Genomic DNA, 21,598 nt, shown 5'->3' on the forward strand with positions numbered 1-21,598 from the left:
TGTATGAAAGATCAACTTTCTTATATTTGTCTCATTTATAAAATAATCGCATTTTCTTCATTAAAATTGACAATTTTACATATTACATGTTTGTTGAATGCACCTGTCAAAAATTTTAGAATTACTGACCATTTTATTATGTTAAATCAGTGCATTAGGCATGGAGTTCAGTTACAAAGGTGGCCAGCTCCATTGTTTACTTACAAACATGGCCAACTCCATAATTCAATAGTGATTTTCTACTTAACTACGGAATATCATATGAAAATATTTATGTAAATATGATTCTGATGTTGCTGAGAATCTGCCTTCAAAAAATTAACTCAGAAGGTAAGTAGGAAATGTATTAAAACAGTTTTTTGCCTCTCCTGAAAAATTGTAAGAAATGGAGGTGGCCATGTTTGTAACTGGACTACTCATATATATTTTTTTATTTGTTACAAATGTTACTGTTGAGACAAATTTCTGTATGTATGACAAATACTCATATTTGTTCAGTAAAATATGGCTGCAAAGCTTTCGAAGTGAAGTCTTGATTTTATGGTTTCCATTTTCTACTCCCTGTGTCAGCAACAACTGAGAATCTAGTTGTTTTCAAATGCGTACGGGAGCTTGGCAACCCATAAACTGACGTATGTAGACCACACCCAAAAAAATTGTTGGATTTCATGTTTCACACTTATTGGATTCTGTTGAACAGAGTATAAATTTGTTTGTCCCACTCTTGATTCCAGAATATTATTAACCAATGATTTACTGAAATAATTCTTTGGAACATCAGGTATTTAACGTCCAGGTTGTAATTGATCTTTCCATGCCAATATAGAAGTTGCCCTGCATATGCTAACCTTCTTCCAAACAGTATTCTTTTCTCCACTCGCCCTATGTGATGGCAATGCACTGACAAAACTTGGTTCAGCCTTTTTTAAATCAATATTGATTGAAGTCCCAGTTTCTGCTTCAACATTGGTCTCCACTTACACCCCTCTTCATCTTCTGTTTTGGGAATAATTATATTTTCTGTTAGTGTTGAAAAATCTAATTCATCATCGGAGTCAGATAAGAGAATCTTCAAAACTATATCCATTAATTTCCCTCAAACTGATGGCATTGTCACACAGACAAAATGTGCCTTTACCATAGAAATGACTGGGGTGCATCAGTCTGCAGGAAAATAAATAAAAGTGAGGTTATAGTTCACCATTGCCCAATGTGACTTTATGGTTACAAGGCAAACTTTATCGGTAAATTGGGCAAAACTAACTTCTACATTATTATAAAATACATAAAAATATTTTATAAGGCTTATCTTTGCTTTATAAAATTTTATTTTTCACAGCAGTGATAAAAAAAATATTGAACAATCAAATATCAATCTAGGAGAACACCATACTAGAATAAACACATGTGCAGGCTTCCAAAATAGCTGACATCTAGTAGAAAAGATAACCTACTGTTGCTTAACAACCTGAAATAAGCATAGCCATACTGTGACTTCAAAGTCACATTGGTCCACGATGGAATAAGAGCATACATAATAAGATAAGAAAAATATGGTATGCGACTTCTTCAATGTTACACAGACCAGTAGAGGGTTAAATAACATGGAAATCCTATCTTCACTTCAAGTGTCTAGAGGATGAATGTACTATGAAATGAATGTTGAATATACTCTTTATACAAAATGCTTTCTTTGTAAACTGATGGTAATATACAACAACATATGAATGCACTTTCATGGCATCGTATCATATTACCAAACCTAACAGACCCTAAATCGACTTTGGAAGTTTGACTGATCTGTTAGTCCTACTAAATAAGACCGATTCAGAGAAGAATGTGAAAGAAAAATTATGTAAAGAATTTATTTCATATATTTGACTCATATCTACATGAAGGTATGAAAAACAGAAAGCTTGCATCAGTATTCCTGCTGAGGGATCAATAGACAACTCTAAGAATGAGCATATACCACAGATTGAATTTATAAGAGAAGGGAAGGAAAGTTGACAAGGAGGGCACAATGTGTCATTAGAAGATGCAAACTTGGAACTTATATTTTGGGGACAACCAATATTCACAGACCTCATTGACTGTTCATCACTCACTGAAAAAAATGGAACCCAAAAATATTTTAAATATTGTGTCCACACTGAAGAAAATATACACTTCTTATACAAACACACTGTAAAGGCTTTATGACCTGAACAAAACTTCACAGTTACTGAAATGTAGAATAAGGATATTGCTATACTTAACATCAAGTTACTGTAGATATGTAGGCCTACCTAGAAAATTAAGTGTTTTACATGCCACTGTCAAGGACTGGGAGTGCCTTGTAGTGCACCTGGAGAGTACTCATGAAAGGAATGGCAAAAAAAGAATATATTGCTAAAGGTCTTCTAAAGAAAATCAAAAGGCTAAAAATATGTCATCACAATTAACTTTCTGTACAACTATCCCAGTGAATTCAAAATGGACATTCCCTGCATTTCGAAGACCTGCTTGTAAGTAAAACAACATTGTACATTACTTATTTTGCAAAGATGGTTGGTTGGAAGACGAATAATTGCTATCAGAGTCAGTATCTCTCAACATTCTCACTAACAAGCCCGTAGATTTTACGGACAGAGTTTCCTAGAAAATCAGCAACCCCGTAGGGTTGCTAATTGAAATAAATATTATTATGCCAAGCAGCATTTCAACAGGTTAGGTCATAGGGATTTTATGCCTTATACTGTCAGTAAAAACACTGAACAAGAAATGGCACTCCAGTTGACATAATTTTAAGGCTACAGCTTTCACATGACAGTGCTACTGCCCCACTTTACCGTACATAAGTGAGTGGAAATGGAGGCCCGTCAAAGTTAATCACAGCCCGAGATTGAGAATTGTTTACCTAAAATAGATGGCGATGTGGATAATTTGGAGGATGAGGAATTAGATGCTGTTATATTTGAAGGTGAGGTATAAAAATATATTTGAAAGTATGGTATAAAAAGTACACAGCATTTACAAAATGGTATACAGATCATGTCTGTTCGGAAGGTACAAGCACAAATACTTGTTTCATATATTACTGCACTGCATTAAACCTTTATCGGTTTTTGGATTGGCTTCCCATAGCCCCGTTCAAAGAAAAAGGAAGTGGTTGTGGTTTTAATTATGGTACAGCTCCACCATTTGCGTGGTGCAAAAGTTGGAAACCATGAAAAACCCCAGATGTAAATTTAAAGCTACACAGTCTGCACCATGCAGCCAGCTCACGCGATAGCAGCGTAAAGCAGTTGACAATTGTTCAACTAGGTTTCAACTACCACATGCCAGATTACAAGCAAAACTAGAGGACGTTATTATTCAACATTATGCTTGTTTTTCTCAGTAAAGAGTTTATACACTGTTCTGTAAAAGCAGGACCAGTGTATGTGTATTGGCACTAGCAAGCCTAGTACTGAGTTGGAGGTGGATGTCAACGGACAAGAAGAACGCTTCACGGAATGGATGATAACTCATGCAAGATCATGTCCAAATTATTAAAAATCCTGATTCCCCCGGACTAAGGGAACATCTCTTCCATGGCAGCCGAGTTCAATTCAAACAGAAGAATGACTTCTGGACTTGATACTAGCCCAACAGATCTACTGAAGCAAAGATTAAAACATTAGAGGAATTCGTAGGCCTCATACAGGTTGTTTGGAAATAAGTGGCTGTTTTCTCATATACCTCATGCTGCTACGGAGTTTTATAATGGAGAAAACATACCTGCGTTGTTATCAACCCTTTGCTATGTCTTCTGTCTTTCTCCTCTTGGAGACTACCCACAAACATGCAACACACTGTCCCTTCTGAAGTTAAGTCAACGAACCTTGGCCTCCCACATTACAGTGTGTTTCCACCATCATACATCCCAACTTTGGACTCGTGAAGCAAGGTCTCAAATTACAAACATGTTGCACGGAGCATTGTATCATGCACTATGAACTACATGTCAAAATATTCACACTTTCAAATTCAGTCACACTATTAACCACTGTTACGATCAGCGTTGTCAACCATACGATCTGGATCTTACATGTACGATAATTCGATGCTGTGTACTATCGTATGATCCAACCCGCGGAACGTAAGCCTATTGTACAATCCTCTGACGTATCATAAATTTTGTCTTGTTTTTCCCTTTAGAAAGCGTAGATTTTTGTTCCTTCTTTTATTCGTGCAAGTAATGTTCTATCATAGATGACAAGTTGGAAAGAGAGGGAGAGACTTTTCGAATAATGAGATACTCAAAGGGAATTTACCAAGAATGGGCTCTTTCCTTTCTGAGTTACTTCACGGCATCAAGTCTGTACCGTAATCAGTGGATCATAGTATTAGCCTTCAGCAGATTGACGATGACTGGAGGAAATGACCCTTTGTCAATGTCAATGATGATATTAAAGCCTGCTCTGAAGTAGATTCATTCTGGGCTAAGTTACAGGAGGTGATAAACATGTTTGGTGAATGTGAATTTGCCGCACTTTCAGTATTTGCACACTCTGTTTTGTCACTCCCTCACTCAAAAGCTGATTGTTAAAGAATATTCAGCAAACTTAAGATCATTAAAGTCAAGAACAAGAATAGGCTAATTACTTCTATGGTGAATGGACACTTGGTGGGCAGTCAGTGTGTTTGAGTCAGTGGTATGTGTAAAGATTTCAAACCATCTGAGAACATGCTCAAAAGCACAGTTGTACAATCAGCAAGTACCGGTACTTCAGAACCTTCTGCTGTGAATGTGCCTAGAGGTTCTATAGAAGATGATGATGATGATTTCCAGCTATGAGGTAAGAAACTTCAGTGACTTTATATGTCATGTTGACTACTTCTTTACAAATTATCCAATTCTCGAGTATCTAAATAAAAATTATTTTCGTATCCTTGATCCTGTATCTCAAATATTAGCACCATGACATATTTACTGTGCATCCTAACCTGTTTAAATGTGTAGTTGCGGCAGTGGGACACCTAGCTATCGTGTTACAGATAATCCGTGAAACATTCAGTTTTATGTGCAGCCCGAACCAGAGGTACTCTGCTTTCCGGAGGTATCATATACAAAGAATCGAACCAGTCAGCTTCCTGAGAAGCAAGCTGCTATGTGAGTGAGCTATTGCGTCTGTAAAGAGACTTAAATAGCGAATATTTTATGTTTTTTTTAATTCGTACGATCCTCTCTTGAAGAAATGCTATCTTTTGGGGGTTATTATATGATCCTGACCATCTCAGAGGTTGGCAACGCTGGTTATGGTATCTAGCACGAGAATTGTGATTCATTTCCTCCTTGAAATAACTATTTTTAGCATTCCGATTTCCCGTCTATAAACCTCTACGAACACTGGTATTTCAACTTCAAGGCTCAATGCTTGTGTACATATGAAACAGGTAACTCCTCATTATCAAAGATATTTGGACACTAAATAGTCATGAGATGAAAATTAGATTATTATTTTTCTAGTTTAAAACTGAACATCGCAAGTACTAGTTACAGATGCAAGTTCAAAGCGGTGCAGAGCAGTCTTTAAAAATACATCAATATAAAAATTTCCCAGGCTACAAAGTTTACAAACACTGCCATGTTCAATATATTCTCTCATACCAAATATCGCACCTAAATTACCTGCTAAAATTGTTGCAGGACATAGATGCTTTGTGTAGCTTACCGAACAGGTTAGTCAGTAGGGCTATTTGGTGTATACTGAATACACTGTACCATTCATAATACAAAATCATCTTTATCCCAAGTAGTGGGGTCTCTTCCAATCTGTACGTATATTATTTTCCCAGTATATAGCTCATTCTATACTTAATACATAATGTAATCAACATAATATTACAATCAAAAGTCACTGCTCAAAAGTATTTCACACTATTAACCGAGTGTTTCTGTTAACATACAAAGTTTCTTGAAGGTGCAATCAATTTATACAAGTCATATCATCTATACATTGTATGTATAAAAAAAACACTAAGCTGACGCAATTTCCATGCAAGAAGCCAACCCATTTACCTTCAAGCAAAAGAAATAAACATTAAAACGCACCTTCCTCCTGGTCAAGCTTCCTCTTGTGGCTGTGACGTTCCATCTTGGTGACTCGCCCCTTCTTGCCCTTCTCAGCCTTTTCATTCTTCTCAATCTTCTCTGATACCTTACTACCAACTACGGATTCACTCTGTACTTCACCAAAAGATGTTATTTGAGGAGACACTGCCAAGGACTTAGAGTTCGACTTAGAAGGTTTCGTATCAGACTTTGACCTGAATTTCTCTGTTTCTCGACCCTTTTCCTTTCCCTTTTCTTTTACCCGATCTTTATCATTCCCTTTGTCTTTATCTTTACCTTTTTCTCTTTCTTTTGCTTTGTCACTTACTTTCTGTTTCATCACTTCTTTTTCACCTTTCTCACCATCACTAGAATCAAACCCATCGTCAGAATCGGAAAAGCTCTTCCGCTTATCATCTGATTTTGGAAGAGGAAAGTAGCGTGGATCATCCTGTGGATCATACGCACGGACAGACTCTTTTGGTCTACTGTCTTTGCTCTGAGAGTCACCTGATAATAATGGCACTGAGTTAGTTTGACCGGTACTAACTGCACCACTAGCACTACTACCACTGCTAGAAGCAGACCCACCAACAGCATCCACTGTAGGTTTTGGAGGTTCTGGAGGTTGATATATCTTAGTTTTAGACCAAGTAGCCTTTCTTCCAGCACGATTTTGAGGAGGAGGAGGGGACGTGTCTCTAACTCCCTGTAGGAACTTCATATAACTAGCCATGAATCCTGAAGATGGGTTTGAAAAATCTGGCTGCTTTTTCACAGGCATTTTTGATTCTGTACTAACAATGATACTACTAACTGTCAAACACGTCGCAGTTGAGACTGATGTTGATGCGAGGAAGCCAAGTTCTTCCTCTATATTAGGTACAATAACTTTTGGTTGATCATCACGAGTCTCGGGACCTGTATACAAACCTCCGCCTGGAGATGGATTTTCATAAGGCAAAGGAGCAATATCCACTGGTGGCTGAAATTCATGAGGATGATGTCCAGGATGTAACTGAAAAGCAGGAAAGTATGGTAACGGTGGTGGAGGATGATGGTGAGGATGAGGTACCATCAGAGACTGGTGCTGATGAGCAGGGTTACCAACAAAATTACCACTATGGTGAAGGGGTGACTGTGAACCAAAAGCACCAGGACCACCACTGAACATCTTTGGAGGTGGTGGAGGCAGATTCCACCTTTCAAAGTCAAAATAACTTCCATTCTGGGGTTGCTGATTGGTGCTGTGCGTATTGTGATGTGCCGGAGGAGGTACTCGTCCTGTAAAATATTCAGTCATGGCTGTAGAGGTCATATCATTGACCGAAACACCAGAATGGCTTTTCTCATTACTTTTTCGTCTTTTACTGCCATTGTTACTCTTGCTACTTTGTGATCTCTCTTCAACCTGAGACTTCTGCTGATCAGTTGCTGATGATTGCTGCAACTGACATGACTGCTGCTGCTGCTGCTGCTGCTGCTGTTGCAAAGAATGCAAATTCTTAACAATACTCATAGGATCTCCTCGACAACTACTCAGATCTTGCAGGGTAACTTGATGGCCAGGACTGGAATCAAAGTATGCTTGTTGGCGCTCTGTTATTCCTAGTGCTGCCCTTTGCTGAGCTTGTTGCTGCTGAGTAAGAACTTGTGATGACATTTCCATGGCTCCACTTCCATATCCTGAGCCACTAGGGAACTTATTACCAGATCTGGAGTGATGTGCCTGAGGACGTTCCCCGGAATCCCAACAATTCTGTTTTTGAGGAAATTCTTGCTGCTGAGAAGGTGGCTGCTGTTGAGATCTTTCAAATGTCCGACCTTCAACACCGAATGTCTTATTGCCAGCTTCAGGAGAAGTTAAAGCTCGAGTAATCACTGAAGAATATGCAACTTGAGCACCCTGCGATGAAGGACGAGGCACAGTAACATCCAATGGAGAGGGAGGTGCAACTTGTGATGAAGGATTACTATGTCTTGATGTCCCACCATTCGGGCACTGATTAGCAGAAGATTCTGAATGGTGTTGTAAAGGAGATGGGGAAGACATTGATGCCATAGGACTATTGTACATGGGGTATGCTGGGCTGGGAGCATGTCCCAAAGGGCTTGCTTGAGAGTGGGCCTGTAAAGGACTAGGCCTACGGGGTACCACCACTCCACAATCTGGTCCATTCTGAGAAGAACCATTGGATGAAGACAAAAGTCTCTCGGAATAAGATGAATCACTAGAACTGGATGCTTTCCCACGAGCCGCGTGATGATAGTCCGGATCACTTCCAGAACCAGAATAATGGCGGTTATGGTAAGAATTTACAGTACCTACAGTAGCAGCCTGTTGATTTAGTACATGCTGGAACTGCTGCAAGTTGGAACTTGAATTACTACGTGGAGTCCCCGAAGTAATCTTTGTAGGAGAGGAACCAGCACCACATGAACCACTAGCAGTGTTATTAGAATAATTCAGTCCTTGTCGATGAGCAACACTATCCATCATGGCAAAACTTATGGGTGAAGACTGACTAGATTCTAGTATATTCTCACGATGATGCTCTGTAGATGATAATTCAGGATAGATTTTTGTCTGTGCTTTAGTTTGCATAGTATGGTGAGTAGATGACTTGCTAGTGGAAGGAACAAAATTCTGACCCCGTGAAGACTGCTTTTCTGCAGATTGCGAAGAGCGTGAATTGGAGGAAGAATTATTTAAAAATACAGAGGATGTAGATGATCTAGGAGGAGGATGTGGGATTCGATAATCCTTTGATGACCCCGAATTTGTTGTAGTTGTTGAAACAATACATGATTGCTGATGGTGCAAAGGAACTGGAGAGGAGCCACTGAAAGACTTACTGCCATCAGAAAACTCTGATCGAGATGAAATCTGTTGTGATTTAATATTATTATTATTATTATTATTATTATTATTATTATTATTATTACCACCATTGTTGTTGTTGCCATTATTACTGAAGCTACCTGCCAAAGAAGAACAATCACCACGAGGAGCGAGAGACTCTGAACCAGTGAAAGTCGTAGTAGTTGGAACTTGGTGAAAGAAGGAAGTACCACCAGAAGAAGTAGAGGCTGAAGAAGCACCAGGCTTTACTGGAATAGCAACTGGAGACTGAGAACGGCTGACTTTTTTAGTGCTACTCTCATAATTATTAGTCGCCTTATTAAATTCTGCAGCTGCTGATAACTGAGAATTGAGATGATTAAGACTCTGGGCAGCTGCAAAATGAGCGTTGAAAGTACTTTCATAGGTTGAAGAGCCAGTTTTGGAAATAGTTGGACCAGGAGAAGTTACCACAGTCTCATGAGGCAGAATGCCAAATGGGCTTGGAAGTTGAGTGTTACCTTGATGGGACCATGCAAGTGATGAAGATGGAGATGAAGATGAAGCCTGGTGCTCAAAAAACGAACTTGGGGAAGCAGCAGCAAGGCTCTGATGATGTGCTGAACTATAATTCTCTCTAAGAGCAGATAATTCTGAATCAACTGCACTCTGCTTAGTAGCAACTGCCTGAGCTTGTACAAGAGCCTGTCTGTGTTGGCTCACATTGAGAGTAGAACTGTAATGAGCTGGTTTGGGATTGGCATGATGAAAAAGTGGAGAGAAGACTGCATCATACCCAACAGAAGGAGACAGGAACCCTCCAGGATTAAATGGAGAAGGAGTTGTTCCAGCCCCTGCAGCAGACATTCCCAACTGTCCTGCCAGAGTAGCAGTGGTGTGGGCAGCCTGCAGCAGCAGCTGGGAAGTTGTGGACGGCACCACACTGCCAGGCTGGTGGCTCCCTAAACCTGTGTTCCCCGTGGTGGCTAAATGATGGTGGGAAGTAACAAAATCACCAGCCCCACTTGTAGAACCAGCTTGGAAACTGCCAGTCGTACCAGCCAAGCGGTTATATGATGCGGCATACGCTGACCATGGCCCCACTGGATCCATTACCCTGTCTTCACAGTTTGAAGAATGTCCAAAACAAACACAGGTCTTCTCCACTGATGAAGTTCCTGCCTATGTATTTGAAAAATTTTCTAATGTACTGAACATTTTTCACTACATAAGCACTAAAAATGTTTTCCAGACTATACTGACATGCTGAGTCCACAGCATGTATCACACAGATGCTTAATTTACTGGCACTGTTCCACTGAGCACCCTTTTTAATTGGTGGCATATCGACTGATGGTCCGTATTTTCATCCAAGTTCATCATCACCTGTGAATGAAGAAATAGGGTTTAAGCCAGGATTCTAGTGACAAAAAAAAAAGGGGGGGGGGGGGAGTTCAACTACGTTACCACATATTTAATGTAAGAGAGAAAATCATTCACCAGAACAAAATAAAATGTTTAATGCACATGATGTACAGTTATTCACTCAGGATCTGAGTATTAAGTGTATATGAGTGTAAAATATGAACAAAACATTCTTTCTTTATTTCTTGATGACACAGTGAACATTCATTACTTGAGAAAGTAAGTCTTCTCACCAGCAGGGTGATGCTAAAATGACAATGGTCTAGACATCTGTGGGGGAGATTTATATTTCACCTGTGTTACTAGATAGGTGGAAGGAAGATTGTGTGCCTAACTGAATAGCACGTGTTAATTGTGCAACAGCACAGCATGTCAAGTCCCTTCAATATTTGAGCTTTGCAACTAAGCTGGAGAGAACAGAAAGCTTGGTGAATCCACAAATAGGTGCATGGTCACAGATGAAAGACATCATGACAAAGGATGTGAAATAGAGGTTATAATCATCCCTCAGAACATAACCTCAGAAGCTGTCCCAAGGGAGAGAATTTTATATAACCTCGTAGAGAGCAGCCAAACAGGAAAGGTTCAAGCCATACAGCATAACCGTGCACAAGTAACAGCCACCTGACCTTGCAAAGTGATTGGGGTATAGACCTGATTTTTCCAATCTTTTGACCAAAACTTCCACTGTGCAGAAAATAACATGGTTTACAAACAAAGCATGGTCCCATGTATTTGGCTATGTAAACTCCCAAAATATAAGGACAAAGGTCCAAGATAATCCATAAGAGCCACTAAATGCAATGAAGACACAATAATGCCATTTCCCATCATTGTATCACAGAGATAACCTGCTTTCAGGAAACAGTGAACATCACTCTACACTTGTAAATCTTTTACGTTTAAAGAACAACTGATGATCAGTAACTTGCAGAAGACTTCCAAGAGAATGGTGTAATTTGCAAAACCTCAGACATAGGCATGACAGACATTTGCAGCTTCCCCTAGGAGAAGATTCTCTCTGAAGACCCAAAACCCCGTATATCTCCCAACCATATACTGTACCTTCAGATTCCTGGGAACTTTCCAAATTTAAGGTTTATGACAAAGTACCAGTGTCAACTGAATAACTGAAGCACAGCATCATGGAAGGGCAACCTTCAATAACACTATGCTAAACTGCACACTCATCGATGTGGAGCATTAGATGAAAACGATACCACGCATATATGGAACATTTGTATACAGGATGCAACAGTACAGTCAAACTTTCAGGACACATTCCTTATACATAGAAGAAGAAAAATATGTTACCTGGACATGTACCTGGAAACTTTTTATTTTTCCATGTTGGAGCACATTTTCTTCAACTCTACATGGTACATTAATCATGGGAAACACATACGAATAGAACACATCAGCATATCACATGAAACTCTACCTTACATGAAATGTTCAAAGTGCCCTCCGTTAGCACTGATGAATGCATCCCAACCCACCGTCGAACTGAATCCTGAATCTCTTCATGCCCGTATCAGTGCTAACGGAGGGGATATGGAGCATTTCATGTAAGAAAGTGTTTCATGTGGTATGCTTGTATGTTCTGTTCCTGTGTGTTTACCATGATAAATGTACTATGTAGAGTTATAGAAAATTTGCTGTAACATGGAAATAAAGCGCTTCCAGACGCATATCCAAATAACGTATGTGTGAGGAATGTGTCTTGAAAGTTTGGCCGTACCTTATTGTTATACCCTGCATATCATATGTATATATTTTATACTTATTTAAATGAAATAATGTAAATGTAAATTCAAAAAATAAAATTCAATCCTGAGTGAATCACTTTGTATCTATTTTTAAAAATTCATACATCATATATGAACCATATATCATACCATATATATTTAAAAAAGGTTTACTTGATCCAAAGTAAACATCAATAAAATACAGAATTGGAAGCAATAGCACACATCAATATGATGGTGGCAGAAGTTATTTTCATGTTTTAAGTTGTTCAATTGTAAAAATGTCATTTCCTAATCACAGTTGATTTTCCTGCACTGAATGAATATCCCATACACAGAACTAGTAGCTACGTGCCCAGTTCTCCTCCAATACCTGATCTAAATTAGCATTAAATCCTGAAGAGCTTACACAGTTGGTTTCACCATGAGAATGATGCATATACACATATGCAAGAATTCGGCAAGATTCTTATTACTAGAGCCCGGATTTCCATGCAAATGCACATTTTAAATAAGCTAGTTACACTTCCCAAACTTTGCAAATTCCAAATAACCGTTCTTTTTTGGTGCATGTTTGCATGTTTTGGCCTTTTTGGGAGAAGATTCATGCATAATGCATATTTTGAAGATTTTGGATTTAAAAGCAAATATTTGGATGTTTAATACTGCATATGACTTTTCTACTGACTTTTGCACGTATATATTGTTAATTTGAATGTTAGTTTTCAGAATTTTGGACACGTATCGCACTTCTGTGGCGCCATGTTACTAAGATAGCAGCTTACAAACCTTAATTTTGCATTGAACCCTCTTCCGTTGTCATCCCGGAACTTCCTACGCGGAACTCTCAATCATCACACATCTTTGTTAGCGCAGCAGGCAATCGTTATCGGTTATTGAGGACATTCAAATGTGCCTGCAATTATCGCACGGAAAAGTGATCCGTTCAAATCCTGATTTTGAATTTGTCAAGCTTATAAAAGACGTATTGTGGTGAAAATGAAAAAGACATACAATTTGACCTAACTTAGTCCCAAATGTCTTAATTTAAATATGCACCTGTCACTTCTTGTGACGCAGAAAGATCATTTTCTGTGCTTAAGAAGTGCTGACAGATAAATGGGTGAGCTTAAATAAATACAATTTGGAGAAATTAGTTGTTGTACAATGTTTCAAAAGGAGGTGAATTTTGATAGTGCATATTTTCCAGTTTATTGTGCATGTTTTGCGATATGATAGTGCATGAACGCATGCATGTTTTGAGATTTGATAGTGCATGGAAATCCGAGCTCTACTTATTACATACCTCCTTAAAATTGAACTTATATGCACGAGCAGAAATTATACTCTTAAACTACGTCTATTTTAAGAGAGTCATGACTGTCTATGTAAGATAGCACTGTCCTTAAACTAGCTTCTACTGTGTGGTAAAGAAGCTCAAAAACACACAGTTGTGTGTCAAAAAAGAACACTGCACGTCGTCAATCACTGACCGATGCAACTCTACTGATGACTAAGCATGGTGTACCATTCCCAAAATAGGATACCGAAATTATCTGCAGCCATGCTCTACAGTACTTATAGAAAAGACTAAGCAAGGGCTTTCTTAACAAATTTTACGATTCAGAAATGGATGTATCTTCTCTTTCTAGCAAGTATTTTGCATACATATTTGACAATAATATAACATGAAATTTTCAACTGAGACACTTCCATCTCCTTGAATATTATTACATGGATCATTTTCCTATCAAATCAACACAAAAACAAGCTGTTTCAAATGCACACATACACTAAAGGTGTTTCAAATGCACACATACACTAAACACATACACTAAAATACAATACAGATTTGAAATTATAAAGAGAAAGTTTGTGAGCTTGTTTGTATATAAAGTGTGTGTTGGGAACCACGCAACAGAATTCAGTAATTCTTTCACCATTCAAATGCTTACTTCTTCCATATTATTACAGACTAAGCGTAATTACATTAGCTTATCTGGAGTACACGAAATAAAAATGAAGAAACAAAACTGCATATCCAGGACCCTTAAAGGTGAATATGGTGCCTCAACTATTAATGATACATCAATATTATATGGGTGACATTGAGCTCTTAATTGAAATTTGAAAAGAGAGAAAAAAAAGTCTCAAACAGCATATTGTGTTTATCATTAGTACATCTCACAATAAATGCTTCTGTGGTTATTGTTGCTATGGTTCATCAAACAGTGAACGTGAACTAATATCATAAATAATGTATAAGAACTTATGATAATGAACCATATAGTAAGCAAGAAATTTCCTTTTCGCTAGTGGTTTAATGTCGCACAAACACATCGAAGGTTCTCTCGGTGATGCAAGGATGGGAAAGGGCCAGGATTGGGAAGGCAGTGGCCGTGCCTTGGGAAGGCAGTGGCCGTGGCCTTAAGGTACAGCCCCAGCATTTGCCTGATGTGAAAATGGGAAACCATGAAAATCTATAGAATTCGAACCCACCATCTCCCAAATGCAAGCTTACAGCTATGCAACCCTAACCGCATGGCCAACTCGCTCGGTGTAAGTTGGAATAATTAATAACAATCCGCAATATATATGCTGCAATATATCTCTTATCAGCAGGATCCATTAAGAAGTGTTTAACATGTTGGCTGTTGGAGCGGTATACCGCTGAGTGAGATTCTCGTGAGGCGACGGAGGTACAAAGTACCACTGACAGGTGTTGCTATATGGTGTTCCCTACTAGGCAGACCTCAGCTGTTGACTTCGCAAAGCTAGTATACTGCTATGGCTCGCAGCAAATCCTGGCGTACTTAGTTTCCAAATTTTAGTTTTTATTTCATTTTATATAAAATTATGTTTTGTAAAGCATTTTTAGTCTTGCAAAATGTAATAGATCAGCCTGAAATTGACACTACTGACCAGAATTCTCAGACAAAAACTAGCTTCATTATCATCCAAGTTTGTGAAGGAAACCTCTTCATTTTCGATAACTAAAACTCTCCAATAACTGGTATAATAACACAGAAATATCCCGCATTTTACACGTACCCTACTGTAGAACTATGAGTGCCCTGGGATTTTAGTGTTAAGCGCCAGTTAACAAATCACAGCACGGTCTGTTGGCTACAATGAGTACTACCAAGCCCGGGACACTTCTCACTATGTGTCCTGGCAGTCAACATGTTGTTGATGATGATGATGATGCTTGTTGTTTTAAGGGGCCTAACATCGAAGGTCATCGGCCCCAGTCAACATGTTAAGAAAATAATAACCTACATGCACTTCACCACCTCAGCTCGTAAACAAGGTTCATGTCAAGTGCCGAGGACATACAAAGTTGATACACAACTCGAGATTCCTACCATACTGACAGAATTATATTTTCCTTTCGAGAAGTTGCAATTTCCAGTGAAAGTTTCCTTTACCACAACAATTGACAAAGCCCTGGGACAAATATTCAAACAACTGGGTTTACATTTAAAGTAAGAATGTTTCTCTTAAGGCCTATTATGTCAGCTTATCCAGAACCAGTAGTTCAGTTATTCAACATATTCTGATGAGTGAAAGAAGAGCTACTAAAATGTAGTATGTACTGTACAAGAAAAATGTTATTCATTTAACGTCCTACTAACTACTTTTTTATGGTTCTTGGCGACATCGAGGTGCCAGAATTTCGGACCAAAGGAGTTCTTTTATGTTACTGTAAATAATACAGACATGAAGCTAGCGTATTTGAGCACCTTCAAATACCAAACTGAGTCACATTTGAGCCCGCCAATTTGGCCGAACGCTTCTATTGTCTGAGCCACTCAGCCTGGAGGTACACAGAAGCATTAACGTATCCCTCCTTGCAGAGAGTGACTGCATGTTCTACCATTTCTCAAATACTACTGCATACATTTTAATGTAATTTACAGTGTTCATCAATTCTATGAAAGGACACAAAAACAGATTCCACAGGCAAAAGCTAGTGCAAGATAAAGACGAATTTGTTATCATCATCATCATCATCATCATCATCATCATATCCAACTGGTTTGGGGCATTTATGGTACGCCACCTTCCTCTCTCCTTCCATCATTCTTCTTCTACAGCTGTGACCTTGCCTTCAGAAGAAAGTGGGTTCGAACCCCTCTGCCGGCAGCCCTGAAGATGGTTTTCTGTGGCTTCCCATTTGCACACCAGGCAAATGCTGGGACTATACCTTAAATAAGGCCACGGCCACTTCCTTTCCACTCCTAGCCCTTTCCTATCCCATCGTCACCAAAAGACCTATCTTTGTCAGCGACGTAAAGCAAAATTACAGGTCATTATCCTCATGGATATTGTTATCATTAAGTGAATGATGTTATTCACAGCAATTATAATAAAAAGTTATTTCTTTCCCACTTATTCAGTACAATCCACCTTTTGGCGTTTACAATTTCACACAATTAATTTCTCTAAGGGACATGTTTCGCTCACTTAATGAGCCTTAATCTTAAAATGATGTTCTTGAACAGTCGTGAACATATTAAAAAGTCTTAAAACCAACTTACATTACTATTGTAATTTTAATATTGACTATTGACATTTTATCATGTTCACGACTGTTCAAGAATATCATTTTAAGATTAATTAAGGCTGAAGATGATCATTAAGTGAGCGAAACATGTCCCTTAGAGAAATTAATTCTATGAAATTGTAAACACCAAAAGGTGGATTGTATTGAATAGGTGGGCAAGAAATAACTTATTAAAATTGCTGTGAGTAAAGCAAAATAAAAAAATTTAAAAAATTCTTCCTGTTCCATTCCCGACTCCTCCTTATGCTAGTCTTGATCAAGCCTATCCATTTTGCTCTAGGTCTCTCTCTTAATCTCTTTCCCACACATATAACCTCCATAATCTGTTTTGTTATCATCTCTCCCTCCATTCTCTTTACAAGTAAAAACTACAGTAGAAGTCCGCTATAGCGAGTACGGCATATAACGAGAAATCCGTTATAGCGACGACTTTTTTCTGTCCCTTCAAACTTCCTATATTAAACTGTGTATCGTCCTTCGGTTACAGCGAGAACCCTTATCACTGGCGCATCCCTTATTACGAGCGATTAAGCGCGCGCGATTTTTTACGTTACCGATATTTATGCACTCCAGCGATTATATTGCATGCGATCGATTACCTTCAGCATCATTTCCTCGCTATGTGCGCTAGCGATTTCTCTCGTCGACATTCGAAGGCGATAACGTGTCCGATAACGGTTGTTAACTCGTTAAAAATTAAAGTGGATTAATCGACCGCTTAATTTTGAGGCTAAATACTGCAATTAAATAAGAATGGGATACACCTCGAGATATCGCAGAGTGCTTAATTGATTTCAGAGCTTAGTTTATATTTTGTCGCGTCTGGTTAAATTATGGAAAGACTATTATGAAAACTCATAGCGAGAAAGGTATAATTTCTCTACTGGCGCTTGAAGTGTGTTTTCATCATACGTTAAGTTGGGATACGTGACGCTGTTTGAATAAGAAAACTGAAACGTTTGCAACAAAATGCGATCGACCATCTTCGGTAAGGTATAGTTTTCTCACTTTGTGCATTTGCGAGTTCTCTCGTTGACATTCAAAGGCGATGTTGGAGTTAATTAGTAATACCCATCGACTACTGTTCTCTAAAGAAAATTCGAAATGAAAGAGGATAACACGTTTTCGTAATAAATGCGTAAATAACGTGGCCGATAGCAGTTGTTAACTCGTTAAAAATAAAGACTGAAGTAAAAGATATCTTCATTTTGATGTTATATATCTCTTGGCGCAGGCCAGAGTAAAGTGTAGCTTTCACTGAAGTCCCAGTCTCATCCATGGCTGTGACAATATGCAAGCTGCTGGGGTGGTGGGTGGGGTGGTGCTGAGTATTGACATTCAGAGCACGACTAGAGCATCTGAGTGTTATGAAAGGTGTTGCTCATAGGGTCAGTCGTGCTGCAATAGCACTTTCTGACCCAGTGAGGAAAGCAATGGCAAACTACCTCACTCCTCGTCTTGCCTAGTACGCCTCATTTTGGTGCTGCCATTGGTTTTTGCGGTTTCCTTATAACCGCATAACCTTTGGTGGTGCTATTTGACGATCCAACCAGCCTCTGGGCTGATGACCTAACAGACAGACATACGAAAATAGTAAGAATGTGATGCACCTCAGATATGGCAGAGTACATCGCTGATTTCAGAGGATATTTCATATCTTCTCGCGTCTAGTTACGGCTATTTACATGTGTAATTTTTCGCGAGGAGTTTATTTCTCTACATGCGTTTCAAATATGTTTTCATGATAGGCTACATAAACGGTTAGGTTAGGTGACGCTGTTTGAAGAAGAAAGCTGAGGTGTTTGCAACAGAAATCTCTTGAGTGATAGGCTACCGTATTTCTCCGAATCCAATACGTTTTTTCCTCAGAATCTCATGCGAAAACTCAAGGGTTGTCTTGCATTCACGGCCTAACTGTAAGTTAATGGATACCACTCACTGGCAACTACCGCGGTAACCACCCTGCTTCTTTTCACGCGCGCACACAACTCGTTGACAATAAACGACCGCCTCATTACTACACATCGCCGCGACAATGATTGTACAATGCCTGTGTGTTTCTCAAATCTGCAGAATGGCATCAAAACATTCTTAGAAAAGCCATAGCTACTCAGTGGCAGAGTCATAACGCGTCTATTGTACTTGACGCTTAGTAAAATTAAGGTTTATAGACAGCAGGAATATTTTCGTGACGGAGTCTTATTGTAAAGATACGTGGAAAAGGTATTGCCGGCAAATTTTCAACGGGTTCTAGTCGATATTATGATGCCAATTTTAAATTAATGTTAATTAAACACTCGGAAATGTAGAATAATTGTGCAGCCGCAAGAAAATACGGCATAGGCCTAACTAAAGCCAATATTTGGCGTTAGCGTGAAGACAAAGAGCTAAAAAAATGCGTACTGTACAAAAAATGCATTCATTGGTCCGCAACAAGGGCGCTTTAAAGAAGTCGAAGATGAAATTGTGAGGTATGAGCACGAAAAACGCAAGGGCGTAATGGCCATACCGTGGCGCAATGAACTCGTTCGTTGACTATCAACGTTCGCGATTAGGCCTATACATCGCTAGCCGCTGAATTTGGCCGAACCCGACAAGCGAGACGTGCGTTTAGTGGTAGCCGGTTATATTTGACGCTGCGTAAAAGTAACAGTTTTATAGACAGCAAGAAATAATTTTCTGATGGATCGTTGTATTGTAGAGACGCATGGAATAGGTATTTCCGGAAAATCTTCAACCAGTTCTCTTCGGTATTATGATGCCAATCTTAAGTTAATGGTCCTTAAACCCGGTGAAATAAAGAATAATTGTAAGCCGCAAAAAAAAAAAAAACAATAGCGTAACGAAAGTCAAAGTTTGACATCTAAAAATAGTCTAAAAAATGCGTAGGCCTACTGTACAAGAAGGCATTCATATGATTTAACAAACTTCTTTTTGAGCCTGATTTAAATTTTTTGAAGGAAAAAGTGGGGTTCCTCATGGATTCGGAGAAATACGGTACCGGTATTATATTTTTTCAGAATGTAATTAAACATACACTTTCACGTAGTATCGGATTACGAAAAATAACAAACAAGTAAGCCGTAGTGTGGATATCATCTGCGGAAACGCAAGTGTTGAACAAACTGATTGCCGTTTCATACCGATTTTAAAGTGCACGAAGGGTTTTCTGACTTTTATACAAAAATCGGGTATAACGACAATCCATTATAGTGAGTAAATTTTTCGCTGTTATGAATTCTCGCTATAACGGACTTCTACTGTATCTTAATCTATTATTACCATTTCTGTCATTCAAATTTTCTACTCTAATTTCCTTCTTGTTATCTTTTTTTCACTCTGTCTTTCCTATCACAGACTGCCTCAGGAGATCAGTGGTAGTGTCCACCTCAAGATCCAAAGTTCATGGGTTCGATCCCAGCTCATGAAGTCAATTTTTGAAGAATGGTAAAAATCTTGACACTCCATGTCGTTGCTGGCATGTTAAAGATCTCTCTGGTAGCACACACAGTGTTATCCAACAAAATTATATTAACTCAGCCATAGTAACAGTTCCAGTAGAACTCTGCTTTCAATGCTATATAGCAGCAGAATTGGAAGGTCAAAATTGGTTGGCAGGCCACCTAGAAGGCATCACTTAAGGTCTGCACCACAGTAAATGAACCCACACTTTTTCTTTTTTTTCTATCACACTTCTAATGAATTTCATTTCACTGGCTTGAATTTTACTCTCTTCTCTTCTTGTTGTTGCCCAGGTCACCACTGCCCTTGTCAATATGGGCATATAGTACATATTGAACTTCACTTCCTTACCCTTCCTTGGTACCTCTTTCTTCTAAACTAAATTCCGTACAATGTGGTAGAAGGTATTCGCTTCTTGCACTCTTTTGCTAATCTCTACATCCAGCCCAGCATTTTTTGTTATTTTTCTTCCTAGGTATTTGAAGCTGCTCACCATTTCAAGGTTCTCACCTCCAATTTTTTTTTATTCCTTTCCCTACACTGTCACCTCTTTCTTGCTCTTCTCTACGTCGAATTTCATACTGTATTTCACAACTTTCTCATTCAGGGTTTCCAGCTGTTCTAGTACATCCTTAGTAACTGTTCCCCATACTGCAATAATCATCAGCATATAACATTAGCTTCATCTCTCTTTCACCAAATGTTTCGTTTGACTCTTTCACAGATTCATCCATTACCATTATAAATAACAGTGGTAACAGCACACTTCCCTGCCTTAAGCCCAATTACATTCCTAAACCATTCTGTTCTCCCAACTTGGGTCTCGACACCGCTAAAACATTTGCCATATACGAGGGCTTTTTTGTTTCTCCAACATCTCATGGGCTATAACAAAAAGACAACATTGACATAACAAAATGATTTTATCACTAAGAGTTTAGTAGTTTCATACTATTCTTTCCACATAATTGCCAAAACGATTTAGGCATTTGTCATATCGTGACACCAGCTTTCTAGTGGCCCCAGCAAAGAAGTCTGCCGCTGGTGAGGTAATGAGCATCTGGACAGCCTCCTGCTCCATAAAGTCCACCAACAAGACACCTCTATAGTCCCATGGTAGCCATTGTTTTCCTGTTGCCCAGTGTCTGTCAGTTTAAACTTTTTTTGCTTGTTTGGTGAAGAATGATGCATCCACTGCTTAGACTTTTCTTTGCTTTCTGGAGTGTCATACAAAAACAATAGACTTTAAAAACTCTTAACCCTCACTATGGCAACGAGAGAAACATTACAGCCAATGCCATTCGCTGAGTTTTGTCAGTCAACACCGTCAGGACCCAACGTGAACAAAGTTTCTGGTATCGTAAGTGTTGAGTCACATTTGTGTACAGAGAAGACCTTGCTGTAGAAAAGTTCTCTGATCGCAATCCTCAATTTGTGGGAGACAAATGAAGTACTTCAGGAGACTGTCCAGACGC

General features: G+C 38.8%; 1 protein-coding gene across 9 annotated transcripts in view; it reads right to left on the reverse strand.

Moving 5' to 3' along the window:
* Positions 1-21,598, reverse strand: part of LOC136864547 (serine-rich adhesin for platelets) — a 709,539-nt gene that overhangs the window by 625,266 nt on the left and 62,675 nt on the right. For all 9 annotated transcript variants that reach the window (XR_010859329.2, XM_067141675.2, XM_067141673.2 and 6 more), the window contains exon 2: positions 6,080-10,307. Coding sequence is in view for 8 of the 9 variants with exons in the window: in XM_067141675.2 (XP_066997776.2) it covers positions 6,080-10,034 (3,955 nt within the window). In the remaining variant the exon portion in view is untranslated. The remainder of the gene's footprint in view (positions 1-6,079; positions 10,308-21,598) is intronic.

Source organism: Anabrus simplex, chromosome 2 (genome assembly GCF_040414725.1).
Source record: "Anabrus simplex isolate iqAnaSimp1 chromosome 2, ASM4041472v1, whole genome shotgun sequence".
Taxonomy (NCBI): Eukaryota; Metazoa; Arthropoda; class Insecta; order Orthoptera; family Tettigoniidae; genus Anabrus; species Anabrus simplex.